A 19811-nucleotide genomic window follows, 5' to 3' on the forward strand; every position below is an offset into this window, starting at 1 on the left:
TGAGTACCCAGCTAGGCATTCTCAGAAGCTTGACTCAGTGGCGCCCATTGCACATGGTTGTGTATGGTCACCGCTCCTTTCCTTTTCACTTCTGCCCTCTCCCATCAAACAGCCTCAACTGTGTCCTCACCAATTTAACCCCATCATATACAGCCAGACTTGATGGGCCTCCTGAGGTTCCATCTAGATGCCTCGCACTACAGATCAAAAGACTTCAGTGAATCCCGACTGTCCAGCTGTATTTCTCACCATTCCCTAAAAAGACACTGACCTTTCCAGCCTCCTTAGCTTTGCCTATTTCGCCCCCACCCCCGCCCCTTCCCCACCTCCAGGTCAAGAATACCTTCCCTCCCAGCCAGCTTCCTTCCCATATTGAGGCTCTACCACCAATATGAAGCCTTCCCTAAAGCCCATGAGGAAGAGAGAGGTCCTATTTGTACGCTGCACCCTTCTCTGTAGTTTTTATCAACCATCACAGGGGCCTGACCACACCCTACCCAGTCGGCTCTAGTTTATGGGCTGGCCTTTTATATCTCCAGCCAAACTGTAAGCTATTCAGGACAGGCCCACCACTCCTACACCTGCCTCTAGATTCTCCCACCTAGTGACCTATGCCTTGCATAGAGTGACACATACGCACAGTTTAAGGATACCTATATTCTAAATGCTCATAGGTTCTGACTCCCTCCCCAGCTCCACTCCTCAGCCATGGCACCTCCCTGCACATTCAGCCAGCGTGCTTGCTGTGAAACCCTTTCCATCCAAATCCCACATCGGGAACCCTCTCCGCCCCCCAACTCCCAGGCTTTTCACATCACCCCTATCTATTCTAGAACTCTACCCAGGCCTATCCCAGGCCCTTTACTCCCTCCCCTCCCTCATAGGCGTTCCCTGATGGTGGAGCAGCAAGTGTCTTAAAGTGAGTGGCTGTTAGGTACCTCCTCGTCTGAAGTGGGGTGATTATAAGAAAAAGAGCTGTGAATTCTCTTTTCTCCCTCTTGCCACACCCCATACTCCCATACTCCGCACTTGAATCAGAAGCCAGGCTCCAGGTCCGAGGGTTGCAAACCCAAGTCCAGGTCCAGACAAACGTGAAGACAAACCCAACCTGAACAGTGCCTTAGTCCCACTGGGGAGGAGGGTGTTGCTGGGCAAAGCCGAGAGAAATGTGGGACTTAAGTCGCCCAACCTCTCAGCCTTTCAGTTTCCTGCACTATGAAGTGCGGGTGTGGAAGTTTCTTCCTCTTTCTGGCTGGAAGAGTGCGTTTCAAACAGTGAGGCTCTCCGCACGGTGCCTGGAGTCGCGCTTCCTGGTCCCTTAGGGGAGGATCGATGTCCCTCTGGAAAAGGCCAATGTGCGGACTACAGCCAGCCGGCCGGACTCCTAAAAGCTCTCAGACCTGGCCTGGGTAGGTCCCAGGTCTTGAAGACAGCAAGCCTCCAGCGCTGGGCAGCAGGGCAGCCACAAGCCTCTGTCCCCGCCCCTCCGTTGCCGCGCCCATTGGCTGGGCTCCTTGTCGGCCCCGCCCAGCGATCTGTCCGACTGGCGCAGACGCATGCGCGGGAGCCAGCCGACGCCGCCGCCGCCACCACTTCAGCACCAGCGCCCGGACAGCGGTGCCGCCCACGGGCATGGACGCTGGTAGCGGCGGCAGCAGCCGCGGTCCGGCTCCCGGCCCAGGTCCGGAAGGGGAACAGCGGCCCAAGGGGGAGCCCTTGGCCCCAGACGGCAGCTCCCCAGACAGGTAGGGCGGACCGCTCCGCAAACCCAGCTCGCAGACCTTCCCAACACCCCCGCCCCAGGTATCCCCGTAGCCGCCATATGTGTCCCTCATTCATTCCCCAGCCCCTCCCAGAGCCCCTTCCAGCGCCTCAGAGCAGCCGGCCCCCTGGCCACGCCCTCATTCAGCCGGGTCAATTTTCTCTCTCCCTGATACCACCTACTGCGAGTCCCCAACGCTCTCACTGTCCCAATACCTGCCCCACCCACTGTTCCTACCTTACCTCTAGTGCCGGGGTCTCCTCCGACCCTCCAGCCTCAAGAACCCCTCCCTCCAGGCCCTGCCCCCGCATCTTCTCAGTAAGCCCCAAGCCCGGGGAAACCTTAGTCTGGGTTCCAGCATGGCAGTGTGCTCAAAGGTGCGTGTGTGACATAGACGGGAGGATCCCCCAGGTGTGTGTCCTGGGGAGAGCAGACCCTCGCCGCCACGCCAGGAACTGTCTTTGTCCATCACCGTCAGTCCCCAGTCTGCCTCCATGGCCGGCTGCACACGTGTCGGCTTGAGTCCCCGCGTGTGGCGGCTACCAGCACTCACTCGCTGGAGGCGCAACGGTGGGCAGGCTCAGGCTCAGGCTGCGGTTAGTACCATCCCTGAGGGAGTCCCAGGCTGGCAGGACAGTAGGAGCATCTTCTCACTGAGGGCCCAGATATCAGTGCCTCTCCTCCACCTTCCCCCACCGTATATGTGAGGGAACAGCCCAGCCAGGTAACAATATGGCGCAATTTCTGTGCCCTGCCCGGTCTGCCACCCTCAGAATCCCTCCCCTGATATGACACTGTCTCTCTCTCTCTCTCTCTCTCCTGCCTGGACTGAAATAAGAGGCATTCTTTGGGGCCAAAAAGCAGAGATGGACATATACTGCCTTAGTTAAAATGTATGTTCTGGACCTCAGAGCAAAGAGGAGGCCCCACAAGTAGAAAAAAATGTTTTTTTCCCTTTATTGTCAACACTCAGCCTGGATAGATTTAACCACCTGTCACTCTGAAAGGCACAGAGCTTTCTTCAAGGGAGTGAGACACAGGATGAATGTGTTCCCTGGACCAGGGGGCTGCCTGGGACTATTGCCTGACCAAAAAGCCAAGGATGGACAGGGCAGGACAGGGGCCCGGGGCCAGAAGTCTCCCTAGAAGGGGCCAGAGAGTCATTTGCTGCCTTGGATATTTCATTAAGGATAAGCCTTGTCTGGTCTGATCACTTCCTTTGCATGTGGGGTCATTCCTGGGCACAAGAACCACTGGCTCGTCTTCAGCAACTCCTTGGGACCTCTGGCCTCTCTCTGAATTTCCCCAGAGACCCTGGTCACTAATCAAGCAGAGGGACATAGTTCAATTCTAGAAACAAAAATATGTTCATTGTGAGCTAAGAAGTGCTCTGGAGTTAGATACAGAGTGAATAAAACAGCATGTGTGTTTAAGCACACCCATGGTTCTTTACTAATTCATTGACTACAGAGCAATTTTAAATAGTTCATTCTCTGTGTTTTTGAAACTACCTTTTTATTTTCCCAGTGGCATGACTGCTCCCTTATCCATCTTGGCCACTCTGCGGGATCACATGGAAGTCCATATGGCTCTGTGTCTGTGGGCCTGGGGGTGTCCTTAATGTGCATGTATTTACCTCTTATGAGTCTCCCAAGTGGGTGGCTCTGGGTGGGGGGCAGCCCTATCAGCCAGGCACTGCCTGCTTTCACTTTGGCCTTGAGGAAGCCTGCATCAACACTTTCCATCCCCTTGCCTGCCTGCCCCAGTCACTTGGGATACAGGCCTGCCTAGGAGGTGGCTCACTCTTGTCAGAGCCATGGAACTGAGGGGGTAATAATGAAAGCCGCCTGGGGAGGCAAGGCCTGGGGTGTTTAACTTGTGTTATTACTAGATCTCCTGAAAACTGAGAGCAGCAGAGGCTGGCAGAAGAAAGCTTTTATTCTCAGAAGAGTTTGGCTCTTCTCCTTGGGAGGGTTGAGACAAAGGCACAGTTCCTAGGGGAATGTGAAGGGTTTTAAATTCTGCCACATTGACAATGATGAGCACTGTCAAGAGGATGGGATTTGGGAGAAGCTGACCTTAGGTCCCTGGAGAGGGGTGAGAGGGGTTGAGAAGAAGGGGCTGGGGTCAGGGAGACCCCAGTAGAAGCAAACCAATGGTAGAGGCTGGAATCCCCCTTGAGCAGAAGGCAGCTAAAGAAGGGTGCAGGCTTATGAACTTTGGTAGACTGGCTAGGAGGGAGTGCTCCCTCTCTCCTCCAGCACCCCCATAGTGCTAGCTAACCTTAATTAAAAAAAAAAAAATCCCCACACTCCAGCTGGGGCAGGGGAAGCCTGGCTCTATGTACTCAGTGAGTGCTCTAAGACCATGGGCAGCTCAAATAGACACCCTGGCTGCCCCACCCTCCTGACCCTTGGAATGCAGGTTTGCTCTAAGGAGGGAGACCAAGGGGGGCCTGGATGGCTCAGTCAGTGGAGCATGTGACTCTTGATCTCAGGGTTTTGAGTTTGAGCCCCACATTGGGTGTAAAGATTACTTTTTTTTTTTTAAGATTTTATTTGTTTGACAGAGAGATAGAAAGAGAGCACCAGTAGGCAGAAGGGCAGGCAGAGGGAGAGGGAGAAGCAGGCTCTCCATTGAGCAGGGAGCCTGATGTGGGGCTCGATCCCAGGACCCTGGGATCATAACCCAAGCTGAAGGCAGTCACTTAACCAACTGAGCCACCCAGGTACCCCAGTAAAGTTTACTTTAAAAAAATAAAACCTTGGGGTGCCTGGGTGCCTCAGTTGGTTAAGGGTGTGACTCTTGATCTCAGCCCAAGTCTTTTTTTTTTTTCTTAAGATTTTATTTATTTCGGGGCACCTGGGTGGCTCAGTGGGTTAAAGCCTCTGCCTTCAGCTCAGGTCATGATCTCGGAGTCCTGGGATCGAGCCCCACATTGGGCTCTCTGCTCAGCAGAGAGGAGCCTGCTTCCTCCTCTCTCTCTGCCTGCCTCTCTGCCTACTTGTAATCTCTGTCTGTCAAATAAATAAAAAAATAAATAAAATCTTAAAAAAAAAAAGATTTTATTTATTTCACAGAGGAACACCCAGTAAGAGAGGGAACACAAGCAGGAGAGGGAGAAGCAGGCTTCCAGCCAAGCAGGGAGCCCATGTGGGGCTCGATCCCAGGACCCTGGGATCATTACCTGAGCAGAAGGCAGATACTTAACAACTGAGCCACCCAAGTGCCCCTCAGCTCAGATCTTGATCTTAGGTTGAGTTCAAGGCCCATGTTGGACTCCACAGTGGGCATGGAGCCTACTTAAAAAAAAAAAAAAGAAGAAGAAGAAGAAGAAAAAGAAAAGATAAAAAATTAAATCTTGTAGCACCTGTGTGACTCAGTTGTTTAAGCATCCAACTCTTGATTTTGGATCAGGTCATGATCTCAGGGTTATGAGATCAAGCCCTGCATGGGACTCAGCCCTGGGTGTGGAGCCTGCTTAAGATTCCCTCTCTCCCTCTTTCTCTGCCCTTCTCTCCCCACCATGTGCTCTTTCTCCCTCTCAAAAAAATAATAAATAAAGGGGAGACCATGACTAATGGGTCATTCTCATGCCTTCGGGATAACCCAGACCAAAAGCGGTGTCCAGCATGTGAAAGGTGCTCAAAAGAAACCTGCAAGGGGCATCTAGGTGGCTCAGTTGGTTAGGCATCTACCTTTGGCTCAGGTCATGATCCAAGGGACCTGGGATTGAGTCCTGCATCAGGCTCCCTGCTCGAGGGGAGTCTGCTTCTCCCTCTACCTGCCTCTCTCTCTCTGTCAAATAAATAATTTTTTTTTTTTTTTTAAAGACCTGCAGGGGCGCCTGGGTGGCTCAGTGGGTTAAGCCTCTGCCTTCGCTCAGGTCATGATCCCAGGGTCCTGAGATCAAGCCCCACATTGGGCTCTCTGCTCAGCAGGAAGCCTGCTTCCTCCTCCCTCTCTGCCTGCCTCTCTGCCCACTTGTGATCTCTGTCTGTCAAATTTAAAAAAAAAAAATCCTAAAAAAAAAAAAAAGGCCTGCAGAATAAAAACCTTAAAGAAGAAAATGTCCACACTTATGTACCTTCCCTTTGGCCCACAGAGATGGGCCAATAAAGTCTTTTATCTGCAAGGACCTTGGTTGCTATATCTACTTTATGGGTAATCTGAGGGCTTGCTTTAGAACAACTTTGTCAAACTCCTCTTTTTCTAAACAATGAGTTAGTTAAAAAAATAAAAAAAAAAAGGTATCAGTGATTTAAACCATGAGATCAAATGCTGATGCAGCTTTCGAGTAAAAAAAGGCAAGTATGTGTAATTATATATGTAGTGAGTGTCTCAAGGTGTGAGAAGTTCTAAAACGGAGCTATATTACCTGAGGTGCCTAAAGAGGTCAAATTGTAAATATAAATATACTTCTTAAGCTGCATGCTCCCCACAGCCCTGAGTGCAAATGAGGGCGGGGGGACAAATGTGTCTTCCCTATGCCAGGCTCTGACAGGGAGCTCATGTATGTTATACCTTAATTCCTGTACCAACCCCAAGAGGGGGTGTTACCATCATACTCTCGCTCAAGACAAGGATGCCAGCACCCCAAGAATTGTGTGTCTTTCCCAAGGCCTCAGAGCTAAAGGATGGTAGAGTCAGCAGCCCACCTCCAGTGCTCCTGCATTTTCCCTTGGCATGAAGGTTGTGCTTTCCCAGACTGCTATACCAGCCAGCCATGCTTCCAGGAGGAGCAGGAAGAGCTTGCCTCTTCTTCCCAGTTCCTCTACTTAGTTTCCAGGCAGAACCCAGCCTCCCTGGGCAATGTCTGCTTGCCTCCAGGACAGGGACTCTGGCCTCTATCCCCTTTGGGAGTGCAGCAGGCAGGTCTGAAAGCCACAGGTGGGTCAGCGTAAACCACACAGCTACACAATTTCTGGCAGACCAGGTGAGTCCAGTGAATGTGGGGAGGAGACAGGGCTCTGCCAGGGCTTCCTAGTCCAGAACCTCTCTGGGAGCACCCCATAGCCCTCAGGGACTCTGTTCTGCAGCCATCTACTCCTGTCCCAGGTCTGGCAGTCCTGCCACTGGGGGGGACTTTGCCTCCCCATGCACCCAGGGAGTGGAGCTGCGTCCATGCCCTGAATACTGTCCTTGTGAGTAATTCTGAAAGAAGAATCTATTGCTGATTCCTCCTTGGCATGTTCTTTGGGGGTCCCAACTCCCTCTCCCAGCCATATACACTCTTGCAAAGCAAACCTTCTGTCCTGTGGCCCAAGGGTGGAGGAAGGGCAGCACTCACAGCTGCCATACCTTCTGTGACTACCCCCACCCCCTCCCCCATCTAAGTTGGGCCTTCCTTTTCAGTGCTCTGTGACTTGGACTCTGGTCAACATCTCCCACCCACTATGAGTGCCTGGTAGACAAGGATGGACTTTATTCATCCCAGCATCACCATTAGCAGCCCGTCTAGGGCTCAGCATTCACTCAACAAACATTCCCCGAGCCCCTTCCGAGTGTAAGAGATGAACAAAGCCATGAGACCCTGCTCTCCCAGAGCTCACATTCCATCGGAGAGGCAGGCTCGAAACAGGACACTGGATAATGTCCGGTTGTGGCAAATGCTGCGAAGAAATATAAAGCAGGTGGGGGGATTGAGAGCTGGCAGGTGGTTAGTTGGTTGGGGAAGGCTTCTCTAAGAATGTGATGGTTGGACTGAGACTAAAGGGAGGCTCTGAGCCATCCAGTTATCTCGTGGAGGAGACCCCAAGCTGAGGAACGAGGAAGTTCAAAGGCTCTAAGGTGAGAACAAGATTGCAGTAGGTGCTCAATAAATGCCTGCCAAGAGAATGAGCAGTTGGCTGCAGCAGAAAGAGTGCAGGACTGGGGTGCCTGGGCGACTCGGTCAGTTAAGCACCTGTCTTGGGCTCAGGTCATGATCCTGAGGTCCTGGGATCAAGCCCCAAATCGGGCTCTCTGCTCAGCAGGGATCCTGCTTCCCCTGCTCTCTCTCCCTGCCTCTCTGCCTGCTTGTGATCTATCTGTCAAATAAATAAAATCTTAAAAAAGAAAAAAAGAAGAGGGGGGAAAGGAAGGAAGGAAGGTAGGAAGGAAGGACTGGAGCAGGACTGCAAGACAGAATGGGTTTAAGGCCCAGCTCTTGTCTCACTGAACCTATTTTCAAATATAGAACAAGGAAAGTATCTCCCCTGTAGGGTTTTGTGAGTACACAAGATCATACATGTAAAAACACAGTGTCTGGCATGTAGCAGGCTGCCAATAATGTTTTTTGAGTGCATGGACAGGTAAGTGAATAAGACAATGGACTCAAGAGATAGGTTGGGGGTGTATGGATGGAGGCTGTGCCCCCCTCCCCTCTCCCCTAGGACTAGTAAGAACAAACCTAAGCCCTGTCTCCTTGTCTCAGGGCATGGGGTGGCCCAACAGCACCCCCCACCCTCATCACCCTTGTCTCCTCTCCCCCCAGGTCCCAGAGCAAGGCTGTGGCCCCTGAGGCAAGCCCAGAGAAGAGCTGCTCCCTCCAAAGTGGCCCCCCGGAGGATCCTTCCAGTTCTTCAGGACCCCCACCAACAACTTCCACCCTCCAGCCTGTGGGCCCGTCCAGTCCCTTGGCCCCTGCACACTTCACCTACCCCCGGGCACCGCAGGAATACCGGGGAGACAATTCCCTGCCAGGGCTTGGGGACCGAGCAGCTCTATGCTCCCACGGCTCCAGCCTCAGCCCTTCACCAGCCCCCTCACAGCGAGATGGGGCCTGGAAGCCGCCATCTGTGCAACACCATGTGGTCAGTGTCAGGTAAGGAGGGATCCAGTAGCCTGCAAGCTTCCACTGGAAGATGGGGCAGGGCTTAAAAGTGGGGTGAGCCCCCCGGGCTCTGGACTCCTTCATTAAGAGGCAGCCCAGGATGTCCCTGAGGGAGGAGGCAGCCTGGATGGAGGAGGAAGGAAGGGTTGGAGCTTGAGAGTAGAACAGCCTGAAAGGATGAATACCATCTTGCTCTGTCCCCACACCATACCTCCCACCCTGCAGGGGGGCTCTGACAAGCAAGTGTCTTTTCTTCTCTTCCACAGGCAGGAACGGACCTTCCGGATGCCAAAGAGGTAGGCCTCTGGGCCTCTGGCCCCCTAGGGGTGACTAGGTGGGCACCGAGTCTGGCCCTGCCACCCCTTCCTGGTGACGCCTAAGCTCACACACCCAACACCAGTTCCAGTGGCTTCTCTTCCTCTTTCCCAGCTATTCCCAGCTGATTGCTGAGTGGCCAGTGGCTGTGCTGCTGCTGTGTCTGGCTGTCATCCTCGTCTGCACCCTGGCTGGACTGCTAGGGGACCAGCTGCCCGACTTCTCCAAGCCCTTGCTGGTAAGAGGCTAAAGGGAGGGACAGGGACTCCCAGGCCTAGCCACCTCAGCTCAGTCTGGGGCAGAAAGTTGGAGTGACCCAGCTGGGGGGTGGGATGGCACTGGACTCTTGACCCCCAGAGTGAGATGGGGGAGATGGTAAAGAGGGGATACTCTCATCCAATAATCCAGAAAGGCAGGCTGGCCTTCCCTGCTCCAGGGACCCAAAGGGGCAGAGCCAAGAAGGGCCAGATGGGGCATTGCTCCTTTTGCCCACCTGATCTTCTCTGTCCCTCTCCCTGCAGGGCTTTGAGCCTCGAGACACAGACATTGGCCGCAAGCTGGTAGTGTGGAGAGCACTGCAAACCCTCACGGGCCCCAGGAAGCTGCTTTCTCTTTCCCCAGACCTTGAGCAGAACAGGTACTGGGTTTCCATCTTTCCACTGTTAAAGGGAAAGGGGGAATGAGAGAGGACTTCCCAAATTCCAGGTCAGAGGGACTTGCTGGGGTTCACTGGGAAGGGGTGTCTGGCCTCCTCTGAGTCCCTACCCCTTGATGGTGCCTGGCATAGGTTTTTCTCTCTACCTTAGTTCCAACGCCCACACCATTCTGAGCCCCACACCCTGGAGCAGTACCCAGGAGGGCTTAGTCCGGCCTCGAAGGATGGTGGAGCCCCTAGAGGACAGAGGGCAGGAGAACTTCTTCTGTGGCCCACCTGGTAAGCAGCAACCTGGCCAGTTCCTGTCTTTAATGTTGGCCCCCATTGTACCGACTAGAACTGGAGGGCCCAGGAGAACAAATCTGGGCAGTCAGAAAAGGAAGGAGGCCAGCTGGCCATGTTCAAGTCATAGAAGTTGGTTTATAGTCGGGAGGCTGAGCTAGGCCTCAGCTGCTCCAGCCACATGAAATCAGGCTGGGTGGGGGTGGCGGGGCACAGAATTGGGCAGCCAGGCACAGGTTTCAGACTCCTGAGAATCTGAGCCTCATATGGCCCTGGGTGTCTTCCCTCCAGTGGGCCCAGGACCTGATGCCGAAGAGCTGAACTCTGGGGTGTGTTGGGGGGGTGTGTTGCAGAGAAGAGCTACGCACAGCTGGTGTTCATGTCCACCTCGGCAGGCAGCCTATGGAACCTGCATGCCATCCATTCCATGTGCCGCATGGAACAGGACCAGGTGAGCTCGCTGGGGAGGTGCTGTGGGTGGGAGGTGAGGCAGGGGGAGAGAAGGAACTCTTCTTGGCCTAATCCCAAGGAAATACAGTTGAGCCAGGACTGCTAGGGTGGACTGGGAAGAGTATTCCCTGCTCAGAAAAGTCTTCCTGTCCCTGTTGAAAGGCTCCAGGTTCATGTGGGGAAAGAAGAGTCAGCTCTTCTTAGAGAAGCCAAGACACAGAGACTAGCAGAGCCTGGGGATTTTCAAAAGGTCCTGAAAAGGGGCCCCTGGGTGGCTTAGTGGGTTAAAGACTCTGCCTTCAGCTCAGGTCATGATCCCAGGATCCTGGGATTGAGCCCCACATGGGGCTCTCTGCTCAGCAGGGAGCCTGCTTCTGCTTCCTCCTCTTTCTGTGACTGCCTCTCTGCCTACTTGTGATCTCTCTCTGTCCAATAAATAAGTAAAATCTTAAAAAAAAAAAAAAAAAAAAAAGAAAAAGAAAGGTCCTGAAAAGGAGCCTCAGGGGCTGTTGTGGAGGCTCCAGCCCAAGGCCTCCTCCTGATCAATCCAAGCAGTGCCAATCCAGTTCCTCTAATCCAGGGCCAGATACCACCATAACATCTGAAGAAAGGTTTGTTGCCAAACAGTGTAAACACCATTGAATAGCTCAAGGCATCCACACAAGTGTATCTGACATTCCAAAAGACACTGGTTAGGAACACGTGCCCTGGAGCTAGATTCCTGAATTCAAAGCCAGTTCTCTCTCTCTCTCTCTCTCTCTCTTTTTTTGTAAATAAGAATTTATTTATTTTTTATCTGAGAGAGAGAGAGAGCTGGGGGAGGAGCAGATGGAGAGGGACAAGCAGGCTCCACCCTGAGCGTAAAATCCCACATAGAACTGCATCCCAGGACCCCAAGATCACAACCTGAGGTGAAATCAAGAGTTGGACACTCAGCCAAATGAGCTGCCCAGGTGCCCCAAGGCCAATTCTAATACCCCCCTAGCTGTGTGATTGTAGGCACATTTCTAAACCTCTCAGTGCCTCGGGCTTTGGATGTAGAAAATGGGACAAATAATAGTACTTTTCTCATAAGGATGTTGTGACAACTGAACAAGACAGATTTGCCTGGCAAATTGTAGAATAATGAGTGGCAATAGAAATCTCTCAGTAAATGTTGCTATTGTCACCATGATCTCAGGCCCAAGGCCATATAGCCAGCTGGTAGCAAAACAGGGCCTCGGATCCCCAGGCCAGTGCCTTCCAGGCTACACCAGCTGTCATGATGTGTTAATACCAGGTGGGAGAGAAAAGGAGGCATGAGGTCTGAAAAAGAAATAGCTCTGTCACTAAGATGGGTTAAGAGCCCAGTGGACAGAGGTAGGAGGCTACGTTTGGCACTGACCCTGAGCCTGGAATGTTCTGGTCCCTACTTTTCCCCCTGTTTGCTTCCAATTCCCTGGACCCTTGACCCATCTGTGGCTGACACTGTCACTTCCCCTCCTGGTTTAGGCAGGGCAGAATTGGGGTGTGCAACTTGCAGAGGCCCTTAGGGCAGGACCTCTCAGAAGGAGGCCTCGGACAGCATTCCTGAGGCTCCCCTTTGGTAGTCAAGATGTAGCCAGGAACTGAACACAGCTCTAAGATGAGCCTTGTCTGCTGGGCTGTCAGGATACCTCTCTGCCTCGGCCCTCTAGGTGAGGTGTCCCTCGGCCCTCTAGGTGAGGGGCGGGGGAAACCTGGGCCCCTGCCTTGACCCTGAGCTCTCTCCTGCTCTGTGTGCTGTACAGATCCGCTCCCATAGCCACTTTGGGGCTCTGTGCCAGCGTACGGAAGCCAACAAGTGCTGCCCCAGCTGGTCCCTGGGCAACTATGTGGCTGTGCTCTCCAACCGCTCCTCCTGCCTGGACACTACTCAAGCCGATGCAGCCCGAACACTGGCCCTTCTGCGGGCCTGTGCCATCTACTACCACCGTGGCGCCCTGGTGCCCTCTTGTTTGGGCCCTGGACAGGACAAGCCAGCACACTGCACCCAGGTGCCCACCAAGTGCTACCGGAGCAGTGCTGTCTACCAACTCCTCCATTTCCTGCTGGACAGAGACTTTCTGAGTCCCCAGACTGCCGACTACCAGGTGCCCTCCCTTAAGTACAGCCTGCTCTTCCTGCCCACTCCCAAGGGGGCCTCCATGATGGGAATCTACCTGGACCGCCTCGCAGTGCCCTGGGGGCTCTCTGACAACTACACGTCCATCACTGGCATGGACCTGGGCCTCAAGCAGGAGCTGTTGAGACACTACCTGGCCCAGGACACGGTGTACCCCTTGCTGGCCCTGGTTGCCATCTTCCTCAGCATCGCCCTCTACCTGCGTTCCCTCTTCCTCACGCTCCTGGTACTGCTGGGGGTGCTGGGCTCCCTGCTGGTCGCCTTCTTTCTCTACCGGGTGGCCTTCCGCATGGCCTACTTCCCCTTCGTCAATCTGGCAGCCTTCGTTCTTCTCAGCAGCGTCTGCGCCAACCACACACTCATCTTCTTCGACCTGTGGCGCCTCAGCAAGAGCCAGCTGCCCTCGGGTGGGCTGGCGCAGCGCGTGGGCCGCACAATGCACCACTTCGGCTACCTGCTGCTGGTCTCGGGCCTGACCACAGCCGCAGCCTTCTACGCCAGCTACCTGAGCCGCCTGCCGGCCGTGCGCTGCTTCGCCCTCTACCTGGGCACGGCAGTGCTGGCGCACTTGGCGCTCACGCTGGCCTGGCTGCCCGCCTCCGCCGTGCTCCACGAGCGCTACCTGGCGCGCGCCTGTGCGTCCCGGGTGCAGGGCCCGAGGGCCGGCAGCGCGCCCCGGCGACTGGCGCTGGCGCTGCACAGAAGGCTCCGCGGTCTCCGGAGGGCGGCGGCCGGCACCTCGCGCCTGCTCTTCCAGCGCCTCCTGCCCTGTGGGGTCATCAAGTTCCGCTACATCTGGATCTGCTGGTTCGCCGCGCTGGCGGCAGGGGGCGCCTACATCGCCGGCGTCAGTCCCCGCCTGCGGCTGCCCACGCTGCCGCCCCCCCGCGGCCAGGTCTTCCGGCCCAGCCACCCCTTCGAGCGCTTCGACGCCGAGTACCGCCAGCAGTTCCTGTTCGAGCGGCTTCCTCAGGGCGAGGGCGGCCATTTGCCCGTGGTGCTGGTGTGGGGCGTCCTGCCCGTGGACACCGGCGACCCTCTGGACCCTCGCAGCAACAGCTCACTGGTGAGTGACCCCACCTTCTCGGCCAGCGGCCCCGAAGCCCAGCGCTGGCTGCTGGACCTCTGCCACGGAGCTCAGAATCAGAGCTTCTTTGGCACCCAGCCCGAGGGCTGGCCCACGCTCTGCTTCATGGAGGCCCTCCAGCGCTGGGTGGAGAGCCCCGCTTGTGCTCGCCTGGGGCCGGGCCTCTGCTGTGGCCACTCTGTCTTCCCTTGGGCACCCCAGCTTTTCCTTCACTGCCTCAAGATGATGGCTCTGGAGCAAGGCCCCAACGGCACCCGGGACCTGGGGCCCCGCTTCAATGCCCATGGCAGCCTGGCTGCCCTGGTCCTGCAGTTCCAGACTAACGTCCAGTATAGTCCAGACTACGGCCAGGCCCACCGCTTCTACACTGAGGTTAGCCACTGGCTGGCGGCCGAGCTGGGCCGCGCACCCCCCGGCCTCCACCGGGGCTGGTTTACCAGCCATCTGGAGCTCTATAGCCTGCAGCACAGCCTGAACACTGAACCAGCTGTGGTGCTGGGCCTCGCGCTGGCACTGGCCTTTGCCACACTGCTGCTGGGCACCTGGAACGTTCCACTGAGCCTGTTCTCCGTGGCAGCTGTGGCGGGCACCGTGCTGCTCACTGTGGGGCTACTGGTTCTTCTCGAATGGCAGCTCAACACTGCCGAAGCCCTCTTTCTCTCCGCCTCTGTGGGCCTCTCGGTGGACTTCACAGTCAACTACTGCATCTCCTATCACCTGTGCCCGCACCCTGACCGCCTGAGCCGCGTGGCCTTCTCCCTGCGTCAGACCAGCTGTGCCACGGCAGTGGGCGCCGCGGCCCTGTTTGCGGCCGGGGTGCTCATGCTACCTGCAACCGTGCTGCTCTATCGCAAGCTGGGCATTGTCCTGATGATGGTCAAGTGTGTCAGCTGTGGCTTTGCCAGCTTCTTCTTCCAATCTCTGTGCTGCTTCTTTGGGCCAGAGAAGAACTGTGGGCAGATCCTCTGGCCTTGTGCCCACCTGCCTTGGGACACTGGAACTGGAGAGTCAAGTGGTGATAAGGCAGGCCGCCCACGGGCAGGGCCAACGGGAGGGGCGCCCGGATCATGCTCGGAACAGTACGAGCTCCAGCCCCTGGCACGGCGCCGGAGCCCCAGCTTTGACACGAGCACAGCCACCAGCAAACTGTCCCACCGGCCCTCTGTGCTCTCTGAGGATCTCCAGCTGCATGATGGCCCCTGCTGCTCCCGCCCCCCACCGGCCCCTGCATCCCCGAGGGAGCTGTTCCTGGACCACCAGTCCGTCTTCAGCCAGTGCCCAGCCCTGCAGACATCCTCCCCCTATAAGCAGGCGGGCTCCAGCCCCAAGACCCAAGGCAGGCGGGACTCCCCAGGCCAGAAGGCTGAGCCTGCGAGGGCCTCACCACAAGTCCCTGCCCACTCTCCCAAGGCCAAGGCTGTGGAGCCTCCTGATTGCCTCTGCTCTTCAGCCAGCACCCTAGAGGGCCTCAGCGTCTCTGATGAGACCTGTCTGAGCACCTCGGAGCCCAGTGCCCGAGTTCCAGATTCTGTTGGTGCCTCCCCAGACGACCTGGATGAAACAGAGCCAACTGTACCCCCCGAGCGGGGCCAGCTGAACGAAAAGCGGGACACCCTATGGCTGGCGCTGAGGGAGGCCGTGTACGATCCTTCGGTGCCTGCCTCCCACCAGAGCAGCTCATCCTGGAAGGGCCGTGGGGCCCCGGGGGATGGCAGCCCTGTGGTGCTGCCCAACAGCCAGCCAGATCTGCCAGACGTTTGGCTCCGCAGGCCCAGCACCCACACTTCAGGCTACAGTAGCTGAGGGAGGCCCAGACTAGGGTGCAGAGCCTGTTGGAGGCTACGAGGTGGCCCCGACTGAAGCTCAATGGTGTCTCCCCACCTCAGCACGGAGAGGTTTCACCATCCAGCTGTGGAGTTTAAACCCTGCCCCATGTGGGTCAGCCTCGGTCCAGACTGCTGCTTACTCCCCACATCTGGAAGATTCAGTGGGGTGGATCTTGGGAAAGAAAGGTCACAGGCTTGTGTCTTGTGACTTGCTGATCTCTCGTCTGCCCCCCCCCCCCAACAACGTAATGCCAACCAGGACCTCTAGAAGGGGGAAGGCCAGATTCGTGGCTCTGGGTATCAGGGGGAGGCCAACCTGGCCCCCAAGCCAAGTGGGTGTGAGGGACCCAGTTCCTGGGACCCTGCAGGGCACCTTACCAACCAGAAGAGCCCTGGGGAACCCCAACAGCCTCCGGGACCTCACATCTTTCAGGGGCTCTTTATCAGGACACTCCCTTCTCTTCAGGGAGCTTCTCTGGGCCAGAATTAGGCTAAGGCCTCTTTCCTGAATGGCCTTACCCCCTCACACTCCCTATGCTGATCAGGAATTTGTCAAGGCCGGGTGGAGATGGCTGCTGGCAACGAAGCAGGGGGAGGAAGGCCAGCCAGCCTCAGAGTGTCGTTCAGTTGCAGAAACAGTCCCTTGTGGGGAGCAGGAAGCGTGTGCTCCCCTGGAAACAAACAAGAACCCTTTATATCCTGCATCTTTTCCTTTACACAATACTTAACTTGCATACCCATGTCTCCTTGGAATCTCACCATTTCACTACGGGGTAGCCTGCAATTAGCCAGATCCTCCCCCCCACACACACCCCTGGTTTATAGGTAAAGTCACTGAGAATAAGTAAGGTTAAGTAATTGATTCACAGTCTTAGAGCTCATAAGTGTGGGGAGAGGCTTCCTGCCTTGATCCACTGCTAGAATTCCCACAGTCCTGGTTACCCGTCCCAGGGCATTGGCCTGTAGTTAACTTGATGGTTCACCTTGCAGGTGTTTCTGAGGATACCCCATCCCACCCCTCTTCAGACCTCTGTCTCCAGACAGCGCTGCACTCTGAGCAAGCCGCGCTTTGTTCTACATCTGCCCCGTGCTTCCCTCCAGATCCACTGAGAACCTCCAGGCTCTGGGGCATCCTGGCGGAGCTGATTCCCCGGTTCCAGGGCATGCTTTTTCCATGGCCGCAGTGTGTGGAGAGGCAGAGGGTAGTAGAGGTTGAACAAAATTCAGCAAAGGCAGGGATCAGGGCGGTCCCTTTGGGGAGTGTACGAGTCTGAAACTCTACCCCAGGTCAGGGAAACCCCAGCTTCCTATAGGCAAGTCTGTCTGGGGGCACTCAGGAGACCAAAAGGTGACTCCCCGTTCCCCAAAGCAAAGAGTCACTCTGCAAAGTTTTATGCCATGTGAGAGTTCCTGGCCCTTGAAGCAAATTTACTCGAACACCTACTCTCATGTGGAACCACGAGGAGACAGAGGCCTGGAAGGGAAATTGAACACCTACCCTTGAGGGGCTCACATGCTAGCTCTTCCCTTAGGCATGGATGGGTCACTGGTGGCACCATGCAGTGTGGGCTGAGGGCCATGCCTGTCACCATTCATATTGCTGGAGGTCAGGTACCCAGGACCAGTAACCAGGATGGCTTCCCTGAAGGGAGACAACTTGAGCTGGGCTTTGGAAGTCCAAGTGTCTCAGACTGGAAGGGACCTTAATGATCATTTATTCCAGCAGTTTTAAAGCTTTGTAGCCTCAGGATCCTTTCTTCAAAGATTCCTTGTGTGGAAACACAGTTACAAAACAGATAAGAAGCAGGGACTTCTGGGGGAGGGTGCTGGGTGGGTGTGTACAGTCAGCTCAGCCTCCCTTTCTCCTGGGCTTCTTGGGGGCCCTGGAGAACCTCACAAGCTCCCAGTAGCTCTAACAGAATGTGGTGTGAAAACCACCAATCCAGGTCATTTTACAGATGAGTAACACAGAGAGGAAGGGATTCTTCTAGGGCCAGACACTTTGTGACCCAGCTAGAGGCAACTCAAGAGGTGTTTCTGTTATGTTTTGTTTTGTTTTTTTTCCTATATTCTTAAGACTTACCTCCCACCATAAGAAGCCCATGAGAAGTGGAGCAGAAATCCAAATGACACATAGGAGTTCTGGAAGCACGAGAAGACCATGGGTGGGAATGACAGGCTACGTCATTCCTACGTCAGCTCCTCTGCAAGCTGAGAAAATCAAACCCATTTGACCCCTGACCACCAGGAAGAGGAGGCAAGGATGAGGACCTAACTTGCACCTATTCTCTGGGAGGTCTGTGGGACCACTCTGTCCTCATGTCCAAGTGGAATTCCCTGTCTCTGGCCTGGGGCTGCTCATCAGGGTCTTGGTTTCTCTGCACCGTGGACCGTGTCCTTCTGTATCACACACCCACGCCTTGAGAGCCCTGGTCTCATCTGGGACAATCAGCCAGAGGGAGGAGAAGGTGAGCCCTTCCTTCTGAGCATGAGCAGAAGTTTGGGTTTGACTCAAAAAAGAGACCAGCATTTTAATTGTTTTTTCCAAGCACCTCACCAAGGCTTCTGCCTTGTATTGTGGGGGTGGGCAGCAGGGACCTGGACCAAATGGACCTGCTCTTCCACATCCTTTTTGTCTTGCAAAGGGAGACATGGTATCTGGGACTGGAGCTTTGAAATTTTGCCAGAACACAACCACTGAAATGTCAGAGAGAATACAGAGGGGTGGGTAGGGTGGGCATCAGGGATGTGGGCACAGCTGAGGATCCTACGCAGAGATTTCTGGGACCCATTCTTGCAGGCCACATCCACAAAACCCAGCAGGAAGGCTGATCAACCAGAGTAGCTGAGGTACAGACTGGATTTGGTCTTTATACCGCTGGGCCCCAAAGACTGGAAGACCCCAGCGGTAATCTAAAACACCACCTCACTCCCAGGGTGGCCCACACCAACAGCAGGCAACCCACATTAATGGATAATCTAGCCGGCCTCTCCAGCCCCAACTCTGAAAAGCAGGATTTAAAGTATTGTCAATTTCCTGTAAGTTTCAGCAGACCTATTTGCTTCATTACATTATCAGTGGTTACAAGGAGTATATGGCTCAGAAGCATGCTGAGGCAGGGGAAAACCAGCTAAAGCATTCATGTTTGCTCTGTGAAATTCAAGAAATGGTTTCTTAACACTGAGACACTTTAAAATAGAACTACATTGACACCCATTTGGGACTTAAGGTCCTTTCTCCTATTTGTGCCACAGATCCTTGAACTTCCACTCAGAGTATGAGTACTTGTGCTGTATGTTTTTAAAATGTAACTTGGTTTACTTTGTCACTATGGGAAAACCCATCCTTCCATGGCTGTGGTGCTTTGTTGACAATGATGGAGACTGGTTTGACTAGCAGACTCTTAGATTGGCACATGGCATAAGTGATACCATGATACTAAGGCAATATCCCAACCTAAGCCCGATTCTAAAAGAGACATCTTGCAAGAGATTTATAAGCCAAACTTCCTTAGCCCCATCTAACTCATTCCATTCTTCTCCCATTGCATGACAGGATAGAGAAGCAGGTGAGAGGTATCAGGAAAGAAGATGCATTGGTTTACAACCTTCACACATTTATCTGGAGAGTTTCTGATCTTTTCTTCCATGGTGGCCTTTGATAATACATATGGGCAGTGACAGCTCTCTGACACCCCATCCCATCTATCAGGACTCCATTTGCTTGGGGATAGAAAAAGCAGGTATTCCTCACCCTTTCCACACACACCCTTGATCCCAGGGACAACTATAACTCAAGGTCAGGAGGTGTTTCTGCGTAAGAGAAGAGAGTATAACTCAGTTCGATGGGAAGATGAAAAACAAAGGAAAGCCACTCTGTGCTATGTAAATGACTGGTTGTCCAAAGCCACTCTGCTGAAAAGCCCTGGAAGGACCTTGATAAAGCTGTAATCATTATCAGGCTTCCGTGTGATTATTCAGTTCTGTGCCTTCTTCATTTAAGAATTCAAATTCAAGAGTGAAAGGCTGATACAGAGTGCATTTGTTTGAACTGAAAAACAGTAGCAGACTTTTATGATAGAAAGTCAGTCTGGGTGCATCTGGGTGGTTCAGTTGGTTGAGGATCCAACTCTCATGATCTTGGGGTCATGGGGTCAGCCCGCATAGGGCTCCATGGCCTGTGGGGAGTCTGCTTAAGATTCTATCTCTCTTGAGGCACCTGGGTGGCTTAGTCAGTTAAACATCTGCCTTCTGCTCAGGTCATAATCCCAGGGCCCTGGGATCAAATCCCACTTTGGCTCTCTACTCAGCAGGAAGACTGATTCTCCCTCTGCCTCTGCTGCTCTCCTTGTTTCTGCGCTCTCTGTCAAATAAATAAAATCCTTAAACAAAGATTCCCAGGGGCACCTGGGTGGCTCAGTGGGTTAAGCCTCTGCCTTCGGCTTGGGTCATGGTCTCAGGGTGCTGGGACCAAGCC

The 19811-nt window shown here is 54.5% G+C and overlaps 1 protein-coding gene across 1 annotated transcript; it reads left to right on the top strand.

Annotated features, from left to right (window-relative positions):
• Nucleotides 1–1552: 1552 nt before the first annotated feature.
• Nucleotides 1553–19296, top strand: DISP2 (dispatched RND transporter family member 2). The gene is made up of 8 exons (XM_059181158.1): nt 1553–1745; nt 8238–8567; nt 8843–8872; nt 9006–9129; nt 9413–9528; nt 9698–9825; nt 10182–10279; nt 12048–19296. The coding sequence occupies exons 1-8, from the start codon at nt 1633–1635 to the stop codon at nt 15309–15311; spliced, it is 4203 nt and encodes a 1400-aa protein (XP_059037141.1). The 5' UTR covers nt 1553–1632; the 3' UTR covers nt 15312–19296.
• The last annotated feature ends 515 nt before the right edge of the window (nt 19297–19811 follow it).

Source organism: Mustela lutreola, chromosome 7 (genome assembly GCF_030435805.1).
Source record: "Mustela lutreola isolate mMusLut2 chromosome 7, mMusLut2.pri, whole genome shotgun sequence".
In the NCBI taxonomy this organism is placed as follows: Eukaryota; Metazoa; Chordata; class Mammalia; order Carnivora; family Mustelidae; genus Mustela; species Mustela lutreola.

Coding starts and splice junctions, on each gene's coding strand:
- DISP2 (XM_059181158.1), top strand. CDS start 1,633: ATGGACGCTGGTAGCGGCGGCAGCAGCCGCGGTCCGGCTCCCGGCCCA. Junction 1,746..8,237: donor GACGGCAGCTCCCCAGACAG/GTAGGGCGGACC, acceptor CTCTCCCCCCAG/GTCCCAGAGCAAGGCTGTGG. Junction 9,529..9,697: donor CCAGACCTTGAGCAGAACAG/GTACTGGGTTTC, acceptor TCTCTACCTTAG/TTCCAACGCCCACACCATTC.